Source organism: Salvia splendens, chromosome 9 (genome assembly GCF_004379255.2).
Source record: "Salvia splendens isolate huo1 chromosome 9, SspV2, whole genome shotgun sequence".
Lineage (NCBI taxonomy): Eukaryota > Viridiplantae > Streptophyta > Magnoliopsida > Lamiales > Lamiaceae > Salvia > Salvia splendens.
In genome coordinates, this window is record NC_056040.1 from 22,536,179 (window position 1) to 22,555,703 (window position 19,525).

Genomic DNA, 19,525 nt, shown 5'->3' on the forward strand with positions numbered 1-19,525 from the left:
CAACCCAATTTCTTAATCCATGTGCCCAAAAGTTATGTCTCAACTTAGTTGAGACGTAGAGAGTAATAAATAGTGGTTAAAGTGTGGAGAAAGTAAAGTAAGAGAGAGAATAATGTAGAAGAGACTCTTCTCTATGTATTCTCTCTCTTACTCTACTTTCTCCTCTTTGATTATTTATTACTATCATTTTTTCAAAACACGTGCTAAAAAAAGATGAATCAATTTAATTGGGACAAAAGGAATACCACTTTTAAAATTAATAGAAAATATTGTTATTAAGTCAAGATTCGTGATTTTAAGGACTAATATTAAAAAACAATTCTGGTGAGGTAATTTTGAAAATATTTAAAATATTCAAACATTCAAAAGCATTGTTAGTATAAGACATGTGGATGACCTTGTAAATAAGATAAAACAGATAAAACTTTATTTAAAAATAAATGTAGCAGAGTTTGAAATGTGAAAGAAATAAATTTGGCGGTTGGGCCATTCCAATTTCTTCATCTGTTTTACACACAGAATTTCCTCAATTGCTAGCTGTTATATTGTTTGCACCTATATATTAATAAACCGAAGCAAGCTCACCACAAATCCACCCAATTTCGACCTAATTTCACCTCCACAGCCATGTCCTCCCCCACCACCACTACCATTGCCTATTCACTGATGATCGCCGTCATTATCGCGGCGACGGCGACAGCGCAGTCACCCGCGCCGGCGCCGACATTTCCGGAAGCGTCTGGGCCTGCGCCAGAGCTGGATTGCTTCCCTTATTTACTAAACCTGTCGGATTGCCTGACATTTGTAGAGGAGGGAAGTAATCTGACCCAACCCGCCGGGGGGTGCTGCCCGGAGCTGGGGAACTTGGTGGATACGCAGCCAATCTGCTTGTGCCAGCTGTTGGGGGACCCCTCGAAGGTTGGGATCGCCGTCGATCTCAACAGAGCTCTTAAGCTGCCTTCTCTCTGCAATGTCTCCACACCTCCGGTTAGCTTGTGTGCAGGTATTTGCAATTCCTTCTTAATTCTATACGCTTTTTAATGCAAGCTAATTTGGTAGGATTTTGGAGCTTGTGATATGATTATTGTTGGATAAATTAGTGGTTTTAATTAGCTATAGAAAATCTTGAGTTCTCTTTTAAATAATGGTGTATGATTTTGAAATTACGGCCATTTCATAAGCAAGATTGACAACACTACTTTTTTAAGAATTAAATGATATTAATTCAAAACATCCAGTGTGATTTTTGGGGCCACTTGAAATCTAGTAATGATTTGTTTAATCAAACATGATTTATGGGTCGATTCAGTTATTTGTATTTCCCATTTTATTATATAAAATCTTTAAATACAATTGGTTTATGCAAATTTTAACCATGAATCCTTCCCATATCCAACTAAGAAAGATAAGTTTATGCAAATTATATGATAATAAAATAAGCATTAGAAGGTGCGATAATATTCGTAGTAAAAGTTGAGTCATATTTCTTTTTAGTCCGTCCCAACAAAGTTAAGTCATTTCCTTTTTTAACAAAAGACAAAACATCTAATCACTCTTACTTTATTCCATCATTTACTTTACTCTCTTTTATCTTTCCTACTTTTCTCATCTCTCCTATTTATTTAATATAAATTCTTAATCTCCGTGCCCAAAAGTTTTGTCTCAACTTTTTTCGGACGGAGGAGTATTTAATATCTACCGAAGGACCAACTATATATCTTTGCTCGTTAATGATAATTATTGCCCATCCAACTACCTGTCACTGTCAAAACTATTAATATAGGTAGTCCCTTTGTTTTAACTATCTATTCAATTCTTACAACACTATAAATAAGTAAATAATATTCCATTCGTTCACCAAAAATAGTCTTATTTGTGGATATAGCGGGTTTTAGTGACAAATTGGTAATGTAAGTAAGAAGAAGAAAAAATAGGTAAAGTTTGAGAGAAAAAAATTCATAAACTGAGACTATTTTTTGTGAACGTCCCAAAATGGTAAAATGAGGCTATTTTTCATGGACGAAAGAAATAGTAAGTTTCTTTACTATTATTGTGTAGTATTTACGTTTACTTGAAGTATTTTAAACATCTGTAATAGAGGTCTATATTACACAGAACTTAATCAAGTTGTGGGTGGCAAATTTGTTTTTCAATGTTTGTCATTAACTGAAATGAATATAAACCAATACAAGTCAAGTGTTGATGAATACACAAACTAATTAGCTAGTAGTAATATATGGCACTAGGTAGGTCTTTCCTTTCCGAGATTATTTAGCAACGAACTAGACCTTAATTAATTTGTAGCAAGGTTGACTGATGTTGTAAACTAGGCTAGGCTTTTATTATAGGAATAGCAGTATAACTTTTAATCACCATCATCATGAATTTGACTAATTTATTGAGCATGCAGCCATTGGTATTCCAGTATCTCTCACACCAAGTGAAGCCCCTTCACCAGGTATGTATGTTCCTTTCCTTTTCACACACTAAAACCTAAGTTTTGTTCCTTTTCACACACTAAAACCTAAGTTTTGTTCGAATTTTTTGTCCCAACCTGTGTTTGATGAATTTCTGTATCAGCAGCATTCACACCAACTGGAGGCCCTTCCTCAGGTGGAGAAGAAACAACACAGCCATCATCTGATGCTGGAAGCACAACCAATTTAGTGTCCATCCACCATTTCCTCATTGGATTTGTTTTTTTCACATATTTCTTCTCATTCTAAGCTCTATGTAATTCACATTCATATCTTCATTTCATCATTTATATATGGACTTATGTATCGTTGTAGCTAATTGAATTCATTACATGCTTAATCATTTTGTCATTATTCATTAACACCTGCCTTCGGATTTTGCTAATTGAATTCAATGCTTCCTTTATTCCTCATTCTTGAGTATAGAGATAGTACTATTATATCACAGACCATCCTCACCGATTCGCTTTCTACAACTCAGAAGAGCTGTTTCAAAGAAAAGGGGAGGAGAAGACCACGCGGACTGAGCCAAGAGTGAGTTCACAGCCGGGGTGGGGTTTTGCAAGTCCCACCACACGTGAGTCGAAGCTTCTTGGCAGGCCATCTCCGTTGACACGCAGCCACTCACCTTTCCGTCCCTCACCACTCCACAGCACGCATTCCTCACACCCTCTATGCCTGCACCTCAATAATACTATTTACAACGCCACGCCAAGAACCAAACAAACTCGCACTGTATTTGTCTGGGTGATCGATGATCTCCATCACGGCCGCAGAAGACAACGCGTGCATCCCCCAGCTGTCGATCCATGCCGGCTATGTTCCCGTCCAGTCGCCTGTTATAGTACGATACCACTTTGTTGACGTCGTCCAAGCACGCTTTCCTCACGCCATTCCCACCCGACTGGAGCAGGAGCAGCGCTTGCGGTGCACACCCCAAGGGCACAACACCAGCACATACTATCTTCCTCACATTAATTTGTCATCTGCTCAACCAAAATGTGGGCAAAGTCAAAGCCACTGTTACCTAATGAGTTGTTGTGGAAGAAATCGGTGAAGTCGTCTTTCCCAAAGGAGAGGTAGAAGACAGAAGAGTTGATGAATGCGTTGGCAATTGATTCACCTGCAATAACTGAATAGTCCCGAATGCCTGGCGGAGCTGCTGGTTGAGGGACTGGTAGTTTCGACTACGAGGGGAGAGGATGCTAGCTTCTGCTGACCCGAAGTTTAGACCGCCTAAAATCCGAACTATTGAACCATTTTGACTGTAGAATGGTGTGGTATACGGCAACTTCATCTGCTTCGCTGCATCACGGAATTTAACTTACTAAACAAGAATGCATCTAAATCAGAAATGCAGCCAAAATCTTGCTCCTAGGATTAGATGCTCTAAAGGTCAATAACTAATCAAAAACACGGAAGGTCATTATTAATTATTTTTAGGTCATTTTATAAAATTTGGGTTTGATGTTATTTTTAGATCATTTTAGGTCATCTTTTATTAAAATAACCTAAAAATATACCTAAAAATGCCCTATGTATGATTTTGTTCTACGTTTTTGTATTAAGATATAGTTTTGCATAGATCAAAACCCTTTATCCAGATAAATAATTTATACAGATTAAACTAATCCTATAAAACTTTATGAGCGATGGAGAGAGGGTACCAAGAAGCTGTGGAAGAAGAGTTGTATCAGAGCCATTGCAAGGGAATCGTGACAGATTTCTGTGGAAGAGAGCGTTGAACGGATTGTTGTCTCCACAATCGACCGATGAATCCCCCAATACAAACATAGCCGGGCCTATTTTCACGGAAGCAACACAAGCAGAGGTCATCACAAATATCAGATAAAGAAAACACTTACCGCTCGCCATTTTCAAGTAGCAGCATATGAGTATCAAAACAACAGCAAAATATGAGATAAAGAGTCATTTTATGAATTGTGACTTTGCCTACTTATTCCAGTTTGGTTGACTCATAAGTTCTGTGCTTCACAATCTCAACACATTCTACATTTACCTTGTTCTATTATACTTATTGGGTTCCAAAAAAAAAAAAAAGCAAAAGCACATAAAGACCCTGATCCAAGTAAACACATGCCTTCTTAATATTGCATATACTATTACAGGCAAATATGTAATGAGCTAGATCATGCTAAACATGCTGGATTCTCCTATACAGTCACTCGAAAATCAATTTGATAATAACTATTCTTTGAATCCATGACTAGCACATTCCGGCAAGCATATGCAGAGCAACATTGTTCCACTTGGTTCAGCCCCTCCTTCAGGCAAAAACACACACACTTGAGGCGTTGGAGTTAAGTCGATATATCGGCTTACCCCAACCAAAATCAGCGGCCTCGTATATAGAAAACCGAGTCCATTGAGTTATCGTCAGTTTGTCACCAAATTCTAGCCTCTTAGGCCTATAGTGATCAATGTAGTCGATTGTTGATCTCAGATACTCCTCCGAGACCCCTAGCCGAGCCTCGCGGACCAACTGGGATGTGTCAGCTAGGCATCCCTTCACAAGGCTCTCTATGGTGCTCGTAGCACACGCCACGCACAAGGCATTACCATAAAAACCTTCTTTCAGAGGAGTATCTCTCATCTTCTCACGAGCATTGACGGAGAAAGTGAGGCGAAGCTCGCAGTCGGGAGGCTTCACATTCAGTGCTTTTACCCAACATCTCCACACATGAGCTGCTGTTGCATCAAAGGTTGTGCATTAAAACTCTCCTGCTTGTGCTAGTATCTTCAAACGGGCTTGGAATTCGCGACTCATCCGGTAGCATTTCTGGACAGGCTTGCCTTGCCACAGTGTCTTTGCCAAGGTGGAACCGTTGACAGTTCTCTTGAATTCAGTATGTGAGAACTGAATCTTGGGGGGGTCGCGGGGCAGAAATACCTCTCGATCCCAACAAGGCTTCGGATTCACCACCAAAGAGCCAGCTTTCGCTGTTTCAGCCCAGGCACTGAGAAACTGCATTGCTCCGAGGCCATCACAGAGACAATGGCACATTCTCAAACCAAGGCTGAAGCCACCACAGGTGAACTTGGTTACTTGAGCTATCACCAGTGGCATGTCCACAACTTTGGACTGTTCTTCATTGGGAAATCGGTAGATCAAGTTCATCCAGGCAGGATTTGGCACTGATAAATCTCCGAGATCTGCAAAGGGGACGTCCGAATGGGCCTCAACAAGCAGAGCACCTTGATTGGGGCCAAAGAAAATCTCCAGCTTCCCATTCTGTGTCTCTCTTAGCCTGCCTGTGAAAGGATAGTAAGGCACTAGAACTTCCGTCAGTGCGTCCCTGAGTATCTGAACAACAGGTTCATCGCCCTGTGGCTGGTAGAAGTAGACCGTCGGAGTGAAGAGGCGCACTCCAATCATGTCATCAAGATTGGAGAGGTAAAGAGTAGTATCCTGGTGTGCTGTAGCAAGGTCAAAATCCGACAATACATGACCTATTCCATCAATGGTTACTGGGATTTCTAGTCTAGGAAAATCAAGTTCTTCAACCCAACACGCCATGGCACCAGATTTTACAGAGAGACTTAAGTTTATACAAGATCGATCTAGCACCAAATCAGCTTCAGATAATCATAGATGTCAGCTATCCATTTGGTAGAAAGTTGCTGGCAAAACAGATTGAATCTTTCTGCCTTAGTAGGTGAAGATCAGTTCTAGTTCAGATACAAAAATCACACATATAGTATGACTCTGTTAGCTATTCTACGAAATAACTAGCAATTATGCAATCTTTAACACATTGAAATTAACATTAAAAGGGAAACAATAGAAATTAGAAATATGCATAGACATAAAGGTGTATATAGTTGCAAGAGGCATAATGGAAAGAGAATTTATAAAGGCTAAACATTCAGTAAACAACTTGAAAACTACAAAGCTACTAATCGAACTATTCCTTAGTACATACCTAGCCAATCAGAACTAAGATGATAAGGAAATAATAATAGTCAGAAACTACACTTTCACCTTCCCGCCTACTCTACGCCTGTTATGCCACCCATTCTTATCACTATTCATCTGGTTTTTCTTTGCAGCTGCAGAACACTGCTCACCTGGATTCCCTTTACCACTACTCATCTCAATTTGGAGCTTACGGCGCCTCATTCGATTCTCGAGCTTCATACCTCTCAAACTCTGGATTCTTTGTTCAATTTCAAGAGCTTGAGAAAAATTCCAGATCCTGATAACACCATCTTCACCACCACAAGCAATTCGATCAGAACCAACACCCACAGAGAACAAATTGCATCCGAACCCATGTAGCATTCTCTGTGGGGGTTCCACATTCTTTTGGTCCGCATTGCTACCCTTAGAAATCTTTCCAGTATGTGAAATTTTGCTGGTCTTCAGCAACTTTCTCACATCAATAAGTGATATCTTCCCATCACTGGAAGCTGAAACTAACCAAGGGAACTCAAATGCAAGAGAATAAACAGATCCAGTGTGAGGAATCCAAGTTGCAATCCTTCGCATATTGCACTTAACATTTCTAGTGACCTCAAACATGTGTATGGAGCCATCCTCCCCTCCAGTAAACAGAAGCTTCCCTGAGTGGCATTGTGCCAAGGCATATGCATTACCAGCATGGGCACTGTAAATGACGGAAAGCAGGGATCCAGAAGCAGTGTCCCAAATGTAAACACTTGAACCTGCAGTGCTCCCAATTGTAGTATCATGAGGAATGAGGCTCCAAACCCAGTCATTATGCACCAAGATATTCAAACATTTCAGAGAAGAACGATCCCAAACACGAACAGTCATGTCCCATGAACCACTGTACATTTTCCCGAATTCCAAAGCAAGACAAGTTATAGGCCCATCGTGTCCCCATATTCGGAACTCCATATTCTGATTCTGCGGTGCCCTAAGGTCAAACAAGTGAGGGTTCCCATCCTCAACCTTCCAACCATGTATAAAACCATCAGTACCCCCAGCAACCAAAAGTTTTGTATCAGCTGCAACAGCTCGAATGGTGCAACCAAGAGGTCGAGATGACGTTATAGACAAACCTTCTTCCAGATCCCACATTCTCACCACCTGATCATATCCCGATGTGAAGACCAGCTTTTTGGAAGCTAGCACAAAGACGGTCCTCACAGCTTCTTTGTGGCCATACAGAGTATCGATGCTGTAACGTCCCATAAATGTCTTGCTCCGGAATTCTCTCTCCCCAAACAATTTCTTCCACGAGTTCTCATCCGAACCTCCTGGCCCCAAATTGGCAGCGGTTGCTGGCTGCCCCCACCTCTCATAGTAGAAGTCCTTCCAAACACAGTGATCAGATGCAAGCCTATACAAATATGTATTGACGCAAGACACAATACCAAGTCCCTTTGGATCTAGGTAATTAAAAATTTCAGATATCAATGCTGGAGGTAGATCAGAAAAGGACCAATGCTGGTTGGGCAAAGCTTCAGAGAAACTTAACCCGATTTCAGAATTTGATTTCGATATAGACAGCTGTTTCTCAGTCCCCAAAGATTCAGTTTTTCCGTTCTTCACAAAAACAATTTGATTGGAGAGGAGTTCTGACTTTCCAAGTTCATCCACACATTTTCCTGAGCAGTTCTTTAAGCCGATTTCTGTATCTTGTCGGCATTCAAATGCCATAAAACTATTTGCCTGAATATTGTTCAGATGCTTGTACCCAAAGTCTGACCTTGATATTTTGACTTTCCGAATTATCACAAAAATCTCAAATATCACAAAAATGATAAATCGAAAAACAGGGATGCCCAAAAACCTTGCGAAAGCCCAACTCAATCACACCCGCAAACAGACCTAAAAAAAAATTAGGCTAATCACTCAAGCTCTAAATCGATTTGGAGTCTGCAGAAACAGAATAAGAACGAATCGGAAATTTGATTGCGATAGAAATTGGCTTTACAAAAGGAATCGGTTCTAAAAACTTCAATCAAACGGAAGAGGAAAAGAAGAATTGAAATCAGATTTGAAAAACAAAAAAGGGTGTGACTAAGATTGGACGGAAAATACCTCGAATATGACGAAGGCGACGACTTTTCACGCTTCGCAAAAACACAAACTGAATGAAAAATTAGTGGATTCGAAAAATGAGAAGTAAATTGGTGAGTTTGTTAAAGCAATTTGCGGAGAAGCTGAGGGAGAAAACTGGGATAATCTATGCCCTAGGAATTTGGAAGAGGTGTAGGCGTAGCGTTCATTATTCATAATTTACATTATTACATTTACTCCCCTCCACTTCTCATTATTTACATAACGAATTTATGTTAGGTTAGAAAATTAGAATGATTTACTAAAACAAATTATTTAGTTTAGTTTTTATATTATTTATATATTACTCGATTGTTTTTTATATTTAAAAAATGATTAACAATAAATTGAAGTACCAAACCAAAGCATGGGGATAGAATAAGAGGTGGGAAATGTTTTTGGAACTCACGACTCCATTCCTTGAAGATCATAACAAAATTACTTTAAGTTGTCTATTTGTTAATTTGTCGATATCTCTATGCGTTGTGGGACTATATGTTTTTGGTTTAAAGAAAAGGAAGTGAAAAAAATTCATACGTAAAAGAACTGGTTCATTGGTAATAAATTTTTAATGCAAATTACAACATTACAAATACTTGATTATAACTTAGATGTTTATTGATAAAATTGTAAGGAATACTGTATGAAGATGATAGTGTAAGAGTATATATAAGTGATGCATCAATAAAGTTCATACTTTTAAACTAATCTTTGACAAGAGAGTGAAGTCAGGTTCATAAGTAAAAAATGCATTATCATTTATACATTTTCAAAGCATCATCAACCATTTAATTGTAACACCTCAATTCAGGTTCTCACTCACAGAATTATGTCAAATAACTACATCTGATATTACAAAACATAGGGGAAAATACTAAGTTTGACAAACTGTTGTGTGCCAATGAAAAAATTATAGAAGTGCACACAAATGAGAACTATATAGGATTCACTTTAAAAAATCAACCTAAGAAATATTTGAAATGTTAACCATATGTGAGCTGAACTGTGTTTAAAATGACTATATTAATGGACCCAAAAAAAAAAGAGATCCTGACTGACCTACAAGTTACAACTCCCAGATGCGTTAGCTGCGAATATCCGATCCAAATATAATCTCCCCCTACAAGTGAGGCAGCGTGGCCGCGCATTCTACAAGCCTCATTTGTTTAGTTAACTGAGCCAAGCATTCGTTTAACTTGTCAGATTGAGAATGTGATTTGTCTCTAACTATGAACTCGTACAGATTTCCATTAACCTCGATGGAGCTGCAACCAGGGGTCTTATCCACTCCTCTTGCCCTCATCAACTTTCTCACCTCCTCGGCCTCATGACACATGTTTCTTTCAACGTACATGCTTGCAAGCAACACGTAAATCCCACTATCATAAGGATCCAACCGGAGAAGTTGCATTGCAGCTCTCTCCCCAAACTCGATATTTTTGTGCTTTTGACAAGCAAAAAACATGGATCCCCAAACCACAGCGTCTGCTTCCATAGGCATGCCTTCGAGAAGTTGCATTGCTTCCTTAAGAAGACCAGCCCTACCAAGAAGGTCGATCATGCACGAATAGTGCTTAACTTTGGGGGGGATGTTGAACCTGGAGTTCATGAGTGAAAATATCTTCCGTCCCTCTTCCACCAAACCTCCATGACAGCAAGCTGCTAAAACCCCCAGAAAAGTTACTTCATCCGGCACTAGGCCAGCACGAATCATCTCATGAAAGAGAGACAACGCATCTTGTGCATCACCATGAAGTGCTAAGCCACCAATTATAGCTGTATAAGTTAGAGCATTTCTTCCTGGAACCTCACAGAAAACCTGTAGTGCCTTTGTGATATTACCGCACTTGGCATACATGTCCACCAGAGCTGTCCCAAGAACGACATTCAAGGAGAGGTTATACTTTTCAATGTAATGGTGAATCCAAATTCCAACATCGAGTGCTCCCAGCTGTGCGCAAGCAGATAAGCAGCTAACCATGGTCACCTCATCTGGTTTAACTTTCATCTCTTGCATCTCATTAAACAATGCCAATGCTTCTTTGCAATGCTGGGTTTGGACATAAGCACTCAGCATTGCATTCCATGGGACAACATCCTTCTCCGGCATTTCATCAAAGAGCCTCCGTGCAACGTCTAAATAGCCATGTTTTGCATGCGCCACCATCATGGTAGTCCAAGTCACCATCGTTTTCTCCTCCATGCTCTCAAACAATTCCTTCGCTTTCTCAAGATCCCCACACTTGACATACATATCCAGAAGTGCATTACCAAGCCGGACGCCCGCATTCAACCCTCGTTCTCTTATATCTCGGTGAAACTTGCACCCAAGCTCCAAATCCTCCAACTGAGCACATGCCATAACAACCCCAATCATGGTGATCTCATCCGGATCAACACTCCTCTCCATCTCCATTCCACTGTATACCCTCAAAGCCTCCTCCCCTCTCCCACTCTTCACATACCCATTGATCAACGAATTCCAAGAAACCAAGTCCCTCACACAACTATCCTGAAACACTTGGTGGGCAGCCTCCAACTCCCCACAAGCAGCCAAAAAATGGATCAAAGCATTACGCACATATATATCTCCATCATAATCCAGCTTGGCAACATGGCCGAGGATCCCATGTCCCAAACGAGAAAGCAAGAATTTAGCACAAACTTTGAACAATAAAGGAAAGGTATAGTTATCGGGCCTCAAACCAACACCACCGAAACTCGAGAAAACCAACATTTTCTTGTACAAAACCAAAGCTTCAAACGGAGACTGGCTCTCACCAGTCGCCCTAATCACGACATTCCACGAAAAAGCATTTGGATTGGGCATCGAAAACAGTAGCCTTTTGGAATAATCAAGATCCCCCGTTTGAGAAAGTGCACAAAAAGTTACCAAGCGGCTGTAAGCCAGGCCATCTAGAGCGAGGCCAGTGACAACCATTTGAGACTGGATTTGCTTGAGGTGGAAAATGGATTTGCATTTGGTCTCTAGAAGAGAGAGAGTGGGATTTGAGAGTACAAATTTGTGGGTGGTGTTCCAGTTAGTAGTAGTGGTTTTTCGGGGGGGTTTGTTACTTTGGGGTAGGAGAGAGAGTGTGTGAAGAGGGGAAAGGGAGAAGCTGAGGGTACACCATTGGATGAAGCGGAGCAACATTACACAAACACACCCCAAAATTCACCTATTTCTGCCATATCAAAATAGGTTTATACTTGTGGTGTACATGCCTAAATCATCATAAGTAATGGTAGAAATTAAGAATCATATAAGCCAAATAATCAGACAACAATATAAAAGAAAGAGGGAGAGAGATGGAAGAGATTAGATTGGGTGTTGATTTGGGGAGTTGAGATTGAGAGAGAGACCGAGATAGGATAGGAGGCGGGCGGGGGCGGCCTGAGTGTCGTACGCTAGCGACACCGCAGGCGGCGACAGCCGTGAATGTGAGAAGACTGGAGCGTGAAAGAGAGAAAGGGGGGAAGAGGAGAGATTGTATCTCTGATTTGGCAATTGAAATTGTGTGTTGAGATGGCTTTACTGGAAACTGTCGACAGATTGGGACTAAAATAATTGGGCTAAAAGCTTTTTCTTAGAGAATTAAATAGAAAATAAGTAGTATTATTTTAAGTTTTAATTTTGTATAAATGATTGAATTTAGTGTAAATAATTGCAGATGCTACAAGCAACTTATAAGTGTAAGTACTCCACTTATTAGTGTGCATCCTTATACAAGTGTTTAATCATAGCAACAAGAAAAAGTTAGTCGCCCATAATACTGAAATTATGTTTGTCTGCGAATGATTATATGTTAGTATTGTATAAAAATCGTGAGAAATTGTTTGAAGATCTTAGCTTCTAAAGTTGTGTGTTTTTTTCTATGGGTGATTTGCTTACCAAATTGCAATCGCTGAACTTCTATAATCAACCAAAGTTGAGCCATATAATCTAAATCGAAACAAAAATATTCGGTTTAATCATACTTGAGCATCATCCGTGACCACCACGCTCGTTTAAGGCACGTTTAGCGTCGTTTGTTATGTTTTACCTCAACCAACCAAAATTTATGATTGAGATGGCAGCTGACATGTTTTAAATTACTAATATAGTACAAGTAGTTTATATATTACCACCAAGAGTTTCATTATTCACAAATCCACTCTTAAAGACCGAACTAGAGACCAAATTTAAGCCCTTAGATCTAATTTTTAATGGCTGAGATTAGATCATGCTTTATTAATTTCACTCCTTCATTAGGTAGACAATTTACTTCAATCAAGGGGTATTTTGGTCAAAATCCATTTAGGGTAAAAATCCATTTAGGGTAAAAATTTCGCACACCTCTTTCGCCTTCAAAATTTCGCGCACCTCTTTCGCCTTCAAAATTTCACACACCGCGTTTCTCTTTCGCCTTCATTCAATTCACTGTGTTTCTCTTTTGACTTCATTCAATTCACGCGTTTTCTTCATTCTCATTTCTCCCTCTTTCTTCGCCGTTTCTCTTTCGCTTCATTCAATTCACACCGTTTCTCTTCATTGTCATTTCTCCCTCTATCTTCTTCTTCTTCTTCTTCAAATCGACGGATTCTACAGTTTCTCTTCTGCAAATCGACGAGATATTGTCGACCGGGACTAAAATTGACAACATTTCCAGGAAGTCGGTTAATCGTCGATTAATCAAACATTCGAAATGGTTGACACAAGGAAGTCGTCGACCAACAGTGGAGGTAATACACCTTGAACCTTTCCAGAGTTCTTATTCTTAATTTACTTCATCTAATTCTTAAATTTGTTTATGATTTTAGTGAAAGCAGAACTCAAATATTATCGAAAGAAGATAACAGTTATTGGAAGAAAAATTGATGAGGAAGAAGGTATAAAAACTATTTGTTATGAAGTAGTAATTTGATAAAATGAAGTTAAAGCCCTAATGTATAATCCTATGAAGCAGTAAATTGGTAAAATGAGGTAATAAAACATAATAATGAAGTAATAGACACTATATATGAACAATCTATTTACCATGTTGTACGGGTTTAGGGTTTTTGGATAAACTTAAATGTTGTGTTGTTTGCACATTTAAATGAACTACATATTCTATTAGATGAAGTAGTAAATTAGTAAGATGAAGTAGTAAATTGGTAAGATGAAGTAATAGATTATGATAATGAATTAATATAAATGACATGTTTATACAGTAGTGTTTATTACTAAAATGAAGTAATAAATTAAGATAATGAAGTATCAAACTCTAAATAATAATATTATGTTTTTCTGTGTTGAATGAGTTTAGCGTTTTAGGATTGGACTTAATTGCATTATTGTTTGCATATTCAAATGAACTGCATATTCTATTTTATTATATAATAATCTTATATGATGGAGGTAACACAACTGACCTGTTTTCCTATTATCTTTAACTTAGTTGTTGTGAAGTATTGAATTGATATAATGAAGTTATTTATGTGCTAAATGAAGTAATATACACTAACTCGATGTATGTAAAGGCTTAGAAGTAATTATGTGCCAGAAGGTAAAAAGTGAAGTCTAATCTTTTTTTTTTTGAAATATTGTACATATAATGAAGTAAATTGAGCATATAGTGTACTGTATTGATATTTATGAAGTATAGATTTAATATCTGTTTTGAAGTATTGAATTGATATTTAATGAAGTTAATCGTGTATTTAAAGAAGTAACATAGCATTCCAATTGAACTATCTATAATTGTGGATGATATGTTGTATATTAATTCTGTGTTTCTTATGTATAGGTAAAACTTCCCAAAAGAAGAATGCAAGTATTTCTTCTGAAATCCCTCACACAGAAGGTAAAAAATGAATTTAAAGCATAGATGCATGAAATATTGTATTCATATGATTAAGTTAACTGCATATTAACTGAATATATTATTTGATTATGTGATATACTATTGTTGTGTTGTTTGCATATTCAAATGAACTACATATTATGTTTGATGAAGTAGTAAATTTGTAAGATGAAGTAATAAAACGTTATAATGAATTAACACACTATAAATATGAACTATCTATTTACTGTATTGTATGGGTTTAGGGTTTTTGGATTAAACATGATAATGAAGTAACAGACTCTAATTATGAACTACCTATTTACTGTGTTGTGTGGGTTTAGGGTATTAGGATTGAACTTGACTTCTGTGTTGTTTGCACATACAAATGAACTACATATTCTTTTCAATGAAGTAGTAAATTGATAAGATGAAGTAATAAATTATGATGATAAAGTAATATAAATGCTCTGTTTAAACAGTAGGGTTTATGACTGAAATGAAGTAATAAAACATTATACTTAACAGACTCTAAAAATGAAGTAATAACACTTAATAATGAAGTAACATAGTATTCCAAGTGAACTATCTATAATTATGGATGATATGTTGTATATTAATTATGTGTTTGTTATGTATAGGTAAAACTTCCTCTCCAACTAGGAAGAATGCAAGTAGTTCTTAAATATAGTATCTATAATGTAGCTCATATAAATGCATATAATTGTGCACACAGCTAAAATGTGAAGTTAACTAGTATGTAAATATATAGTAATGAAGTTTCATGCCCTACTGTGAAAACCTATGAAGTAGTAAATTGATAAAATGAAGTAATAAAACATGATAATGAAGTAACAGACTCTAATTATTATGAACTACCTATTTACTGTATTGTATGGGTTTAGTGTTTTAGGATTAAACTTAACTGCTGCGCTGTTTGCACATTTAAATGAACTACATATTCTTTTTAATGAAGTAGTAAATTGTTACGATGAAGTAATGGAAATAACATGTTTGCATATAACCTAGTTACTGTGCTTAGACCTTGATCGTTGTCTAATTTTTAATGTGTTGTATGTTTTATATACCCAAAGGTTCATCTCTATTGATATTGGATGCAACTAAATGCCTCAAATATTCTGTTATTTTGTTCTAAAATATTGATGATGATAACAGAATGTAGTTAACGAGTATTAATTGTATTTTTTGTTGTTGATGATGATGATGTTGATGCAGCCAACAAGAAATTGAAGGCTATGCAGAAAACCATTACCCCAATTAATGAACTGCAAGGTTAAATTCTAAAACTGCCATTATGGTTTGATTTAATACAACATGTCATTTCATTCATTGACTAAAATAGTCCTCTTTTTTTTCAGATATGATAAATCTGAAGCAAAAATCTGGTGGTGATTTTTGTAATGATGAAAGAAGGACAAAATATAAGCATGATAAGCAGCAACATACAGCGAACAAAGGTTCGTTTTAAAATAAATTTTAGTTGCAATGACCTAAATAAGTTAACTGATGAACTAAATAAACTTATGAAGTAGTAAATTGATAAAATGAAGTAATAAAACATAATAATGAAGTAACATACTCTAATTATGAACTACTTGTTTATTGTGTTGTATGGGTTTAGGGTTTTAGGATTGAACTTGACTGTTGTGTTGTTTGCACATACAAATGAACTACATATTCTTTTTAATGAAGTAGTAAATTGATAAGATGAAGTAATGGAAATAACATGTTTTCATATAACCTAGTTACTGTGCTTAGACCTTGACCGTTGTCTAATTTTTAATGTGTTGTATGTTTTATATATCCAAAGGTTTGTCTATATCGATATTGGATGCAGCTCTGGAAGGTAAAACGTGAATTCTAAGATTTTTTTGTTCTAAAATATTGATGATGATAACAGAATGTAGTTAACTAGTATTAATTGTATTTTTCATTGATGATGATGATGTTGATGCAGCCAACAACAAATTGAGGGCTATACAGGAAACCATTACCCCAATTAATGAACTGCAAGGTTAAATTCCAAAACTGCCATTATGGTTTGATTTAATACAACTTGTCATTTCATTCATTGACTAAAATAGTCCTTTTTTTCAAAAATGATGAATTTGAATCAAACAACTGGTGGTAATGATGAAAGCCGGGCAAAAAAGAGAATGAGGGAAACAAAAAGTTCTTTACCTAGTGGGGTACAAGGGAATGATGCTAGAAAAGAACAAGGGAAAGCTAAAAAGTTTGCCCGTAATAATGCTAAAGGTGATGCCAGTAGACCTTCTGCCCAGAGAGTTCTCTGTCTTAAGAGAGGACCAAGGAAATTTGTTGAAGCGATTGAATCGCTTAATGTTGATCAGAGAGATGTTGTAGAGGATATGGGGTTTGGCAGCCTTTTGCATTTCAAGTTAAACTATATCCTAGCGAAGCTCGCATTTGAGATTCTTGATCATTTTGATCAAGATACATGCGGTGTAGTATACCAACGTGGTATACTACACATTGGGCATGATGATGTGCGGGCTACCTTGGGGTTGCCAAATGGTGGTTTGAGGTTAGAGGATAATGGACATCAAAAGAAAAACAAATTCATAAACGAGCTTGTTGAATCTGTTGGTCGAAAGAGGTCTAACATGGGTGCAAAGATGCTTACAGATATGATGTTAAGTGATATCTGTGGAGGGGATAAGTTCAGGAAGATATTCCTGATTTTGGTTGATACAATCTTGATCAATCCTTCGGGAGATGGGTACTTGCACACGCAGATTGAAGATATCATCCATGACATTGATAATGTCAAGGAATATAACTGGTGTGGGTATGTCATTGACAGCCTACTCGATGCCCATAAGACTTGGGCTCGAAACAAGGACAAACCATTCACTGGCCCAATTTCATTTCTGGTGGTAAGTTTTAAATTCTAATTTATTAACCTTGAATAAATATATTTTAAATATGAACTTTACTAATGATAGCTTTCATTTTGTAGCCATGCTATGTGGATAGGATTGTGCTTCGATCGAGGCCTGTTACCCGAACATTCCCAACCATAAAAGGCTGGACAAGCATGTTAATCCATGAATGTGAGAAATTGGAGCTTGAGCCTGGGCCATTTGGAAGAGGCATTGAGGAGCCCATCTTTGACCCTAGAAGAAACTACAAGTCTAAAGAACCTGCCAAGGAGAATACTGTGTCCTCCTCTAGGGAAAAGACCAAAGATATCTCTCTGACAGCCCAACGTAGAAGTACTGTTGTCAACCATATGGGAAAGGCTGCTGACGTCCTAAGGGAGCTGATGAAGGAGCTCGAAGATGGGGCAGACGATCTAAAGAATGATGGCTGCTCTAAAGTTGCAGCCAAATGCTCAATGAAGATGATGGGGTTACATGAGATGGAGCCAGAAGAAGAGGCGAATGATGTCCAATCAATGTCTCAAGCAATGGAAGAAGATGATCTCGACAATCTAGAGTTCATTGCTGCCGTAGAGAAGGTGATGAGGGTAGTAGAACAAAGGAAGAAATGGCAAACAGAAGGGCCTTCCTTTGATCTAGGATTTGAGTTTCAAGAAAGAAACGTAAGTTGACGATGGGTTGCATCGTGATGTTGTGGTTGGAGTGATTTGTTATTGGGTTGTAATTTATAAAACACATTAGTGGTTTTTGTTGTATTTGGGATGAACTGAACTTTTTTGTTGTATTATATGGTTTTTGTAACCAACTGACTTTCTCCATTTTGGGTTTTTAAAATGAAGATTACTTGTTCATTGGGTTTTGTTTGTATTGTTGTTTATTATATACATGTTGATACTACACCGACAAGGGATATAGCTCCCGGAAACTACATCTTTGATGTTGTGCAGTTCATGCCTGTCCAAGATTTGGACAAGGTAAGAAGCTGTACTTGCCTCTTATTCATTCTGGATGAAGTAATATTAAGTTGTGATGAAGTAAATGTCTCACTGAATGAACCATATGATTATATAACACTACTGGCAGGATATTCCACCATCAATCATTAATGTTGATGTTGGACTTAGGGGAAACTTAGAAGTTAATCTAGTGGCAGAGGTAATATGACAATACCTAGAAGTATACCAATCATGAAGTAATTTGTCCTTGAAATGAATCATCTTTTGAATGGATGTATTGCCACTACCAGGGTTTCAATACATCGTGTGTATTTCAACATGGAGCAAATATGAGATCGCATAGAGATAATGAGCCAAAAGATGATGGAGCAAAGGTATAAATTTATTCTGGATAAAGTAATATATAGTTGTGATGAAGTAAATGTCTCACTGAATGAACCATATGATTATATAACACTACTGGCAGGATATTCAACCATCAATCATCAATGTTGATGCTGGACTTAGGGGAAACTTAGAAGTTAATCTAGTGGCAGAGGTAATATGACAATAGCTAGAAGTATACCTCCTATATCATGAAGTAATCGTCTGTCTGAATGAACTATCTGTTTATATAATATTATTGGCAGGAAAATAATATACCAATGGCAGACGTTACTCGATCATCAAACTTCAGTGTTGATGCTGTACTTAGGGGAAACTTATAAGTTAATTTAGTTGCAGAGGTAATATGACAATAGCTAGAAGTTTGCATTCTTTATGATGAAGTAAATTTTCCTTGAAATGAATCATTTTTTGAATGGATGTATTGCCACTACCAGGATTTTAATACGCCGTGTGTAGTTCAACATGGAACAAATGTGAGATGGCATACAGATAATGGGCCAAAGGATGATGGAGTAGAGGTATAAATCTAAATTTCACAAACAAAATTCTTCATCCTCCAAAAACACACAACATACAACCATGTGACATAATTCCTTTTCTTTTTCAATCCATGTTTACAATTGTCAACCTAGCATGCTATGCATAATTATTCATTCTGGATGAAGTAATATTTAATTGTAATGAAGTAATCGTCTGTCTGAATGAACTATCTGATTATATGATACTTATATCTATATTTTGTTCAACAGAATGCTAATGTGGTTGCTGAAATACAGTCAGTCATTGATGCTTACAAGGAAATAGACATGGATGATGATGATTTCATGGATAGTGGTCCAGTTGGTAAGCCGGTAGGGACTGAGGTCATTGTTTACAATGCTAACAAGGTAATCCTGTGCAAATTAAGAATCTGATAATATATAATCTA

The 19,525-nt window shown here is 37.4% G+C and overlaps 3 protein-coding genes and 1 pseudogene across 5 annotated transcripts; 1 reads left to right on the plus strand and 3 right to left on the minus strand.

Moving 5' to 3' along the window:
- The first annotated feature begins 456 nt into the window (after positions 1-456).
- LOC121747378 (non-specific lipid transfer protein GPI-anchored 12-like) lies at positions 457-2,839 on the plus strand. 2 transcript variants are annotated; one of them, XM_042141411.1, is made up of 3 exons: positions 457-1,003; positions 2,411-2,472; positions 2,535-2,737. In XM_042141411.1, exons 1-3 carry the CDS (start codon positions 628-630, stop codon positions 2,562-2,564), a joined length of 468 nt encoding a protein of 155 aa, XP_041997345.1. In that variant the 5' UTR covers positions 457-627; the 3' UTR covers positions 2,565-2,737. The 2 variants fall into 2 exon arrangements, with proteins under 2 accessions (XP_041997345.1, XP_041997344.1); XM_042141410.1 differs by having other exon boundaries at positions 463-1,003; positions 2,411-2,458; positions 2,584-2,839.
- LOC121747376 lies at positions 2,787-6,166 on the minus strand (annotated as a pseudogene).
- A 166-nt stretch (positions 6,167-6,332) lies between these two features.
- On the minus strand, positions 6,333-8,697 carry LOC121747377 (F-box/WD-40 repeat-containing protein At5g21040-like). 2 transcript variants are annotated; one of them, XM_042141409.1, is made up of 2 exons: positions 8,509-8,697; positions 6,333-8,295 (listed from the first exon to the last, which is right to left on the minus strand). In XM_042141409.1, exon 2 carries the CDS (start codon positions 8,122-8,124, stop codon positions 6,469-6,471), a length of 1,656 nt encoding a protein of 551 aa, XP_041997343.1. In that variant the 5' UTR covers positions 8,125-8,295; positions 8,509-8,697; the 3' UTR covers positions 6,333-6,468. The 2 variants fall into 2 exon arrangements, with proteins under 2 accessions (XP_041997343.1, XP_041997342.1); XM_042141408.1 differs by having other exon boundaries at positions 6,333-8,343.
- Positions 8,698-9,333: 636 nt separating this feature from the next.
- Positions 9,334-12,046, minus strand: LOC121749554 (pentatricopeptide repeat-containing protein At2g22410, mitochondrial-like). The gene has a single exon (XM_042144121.1). The coding sequence runs from the start codon at positions 11,678-11,680 to the stop codon at positions 9,647-9,649; it is 2,034 nt and encodes a 677-aa protein (XP_042000055.1). The 5' UTR covers positions 11,681-12,046; the 3' UTR covers positions 9,334-9,646.
- Between the last annotated feature and the right edge of the window lie 7,479 nt (positions 12,047-19,525).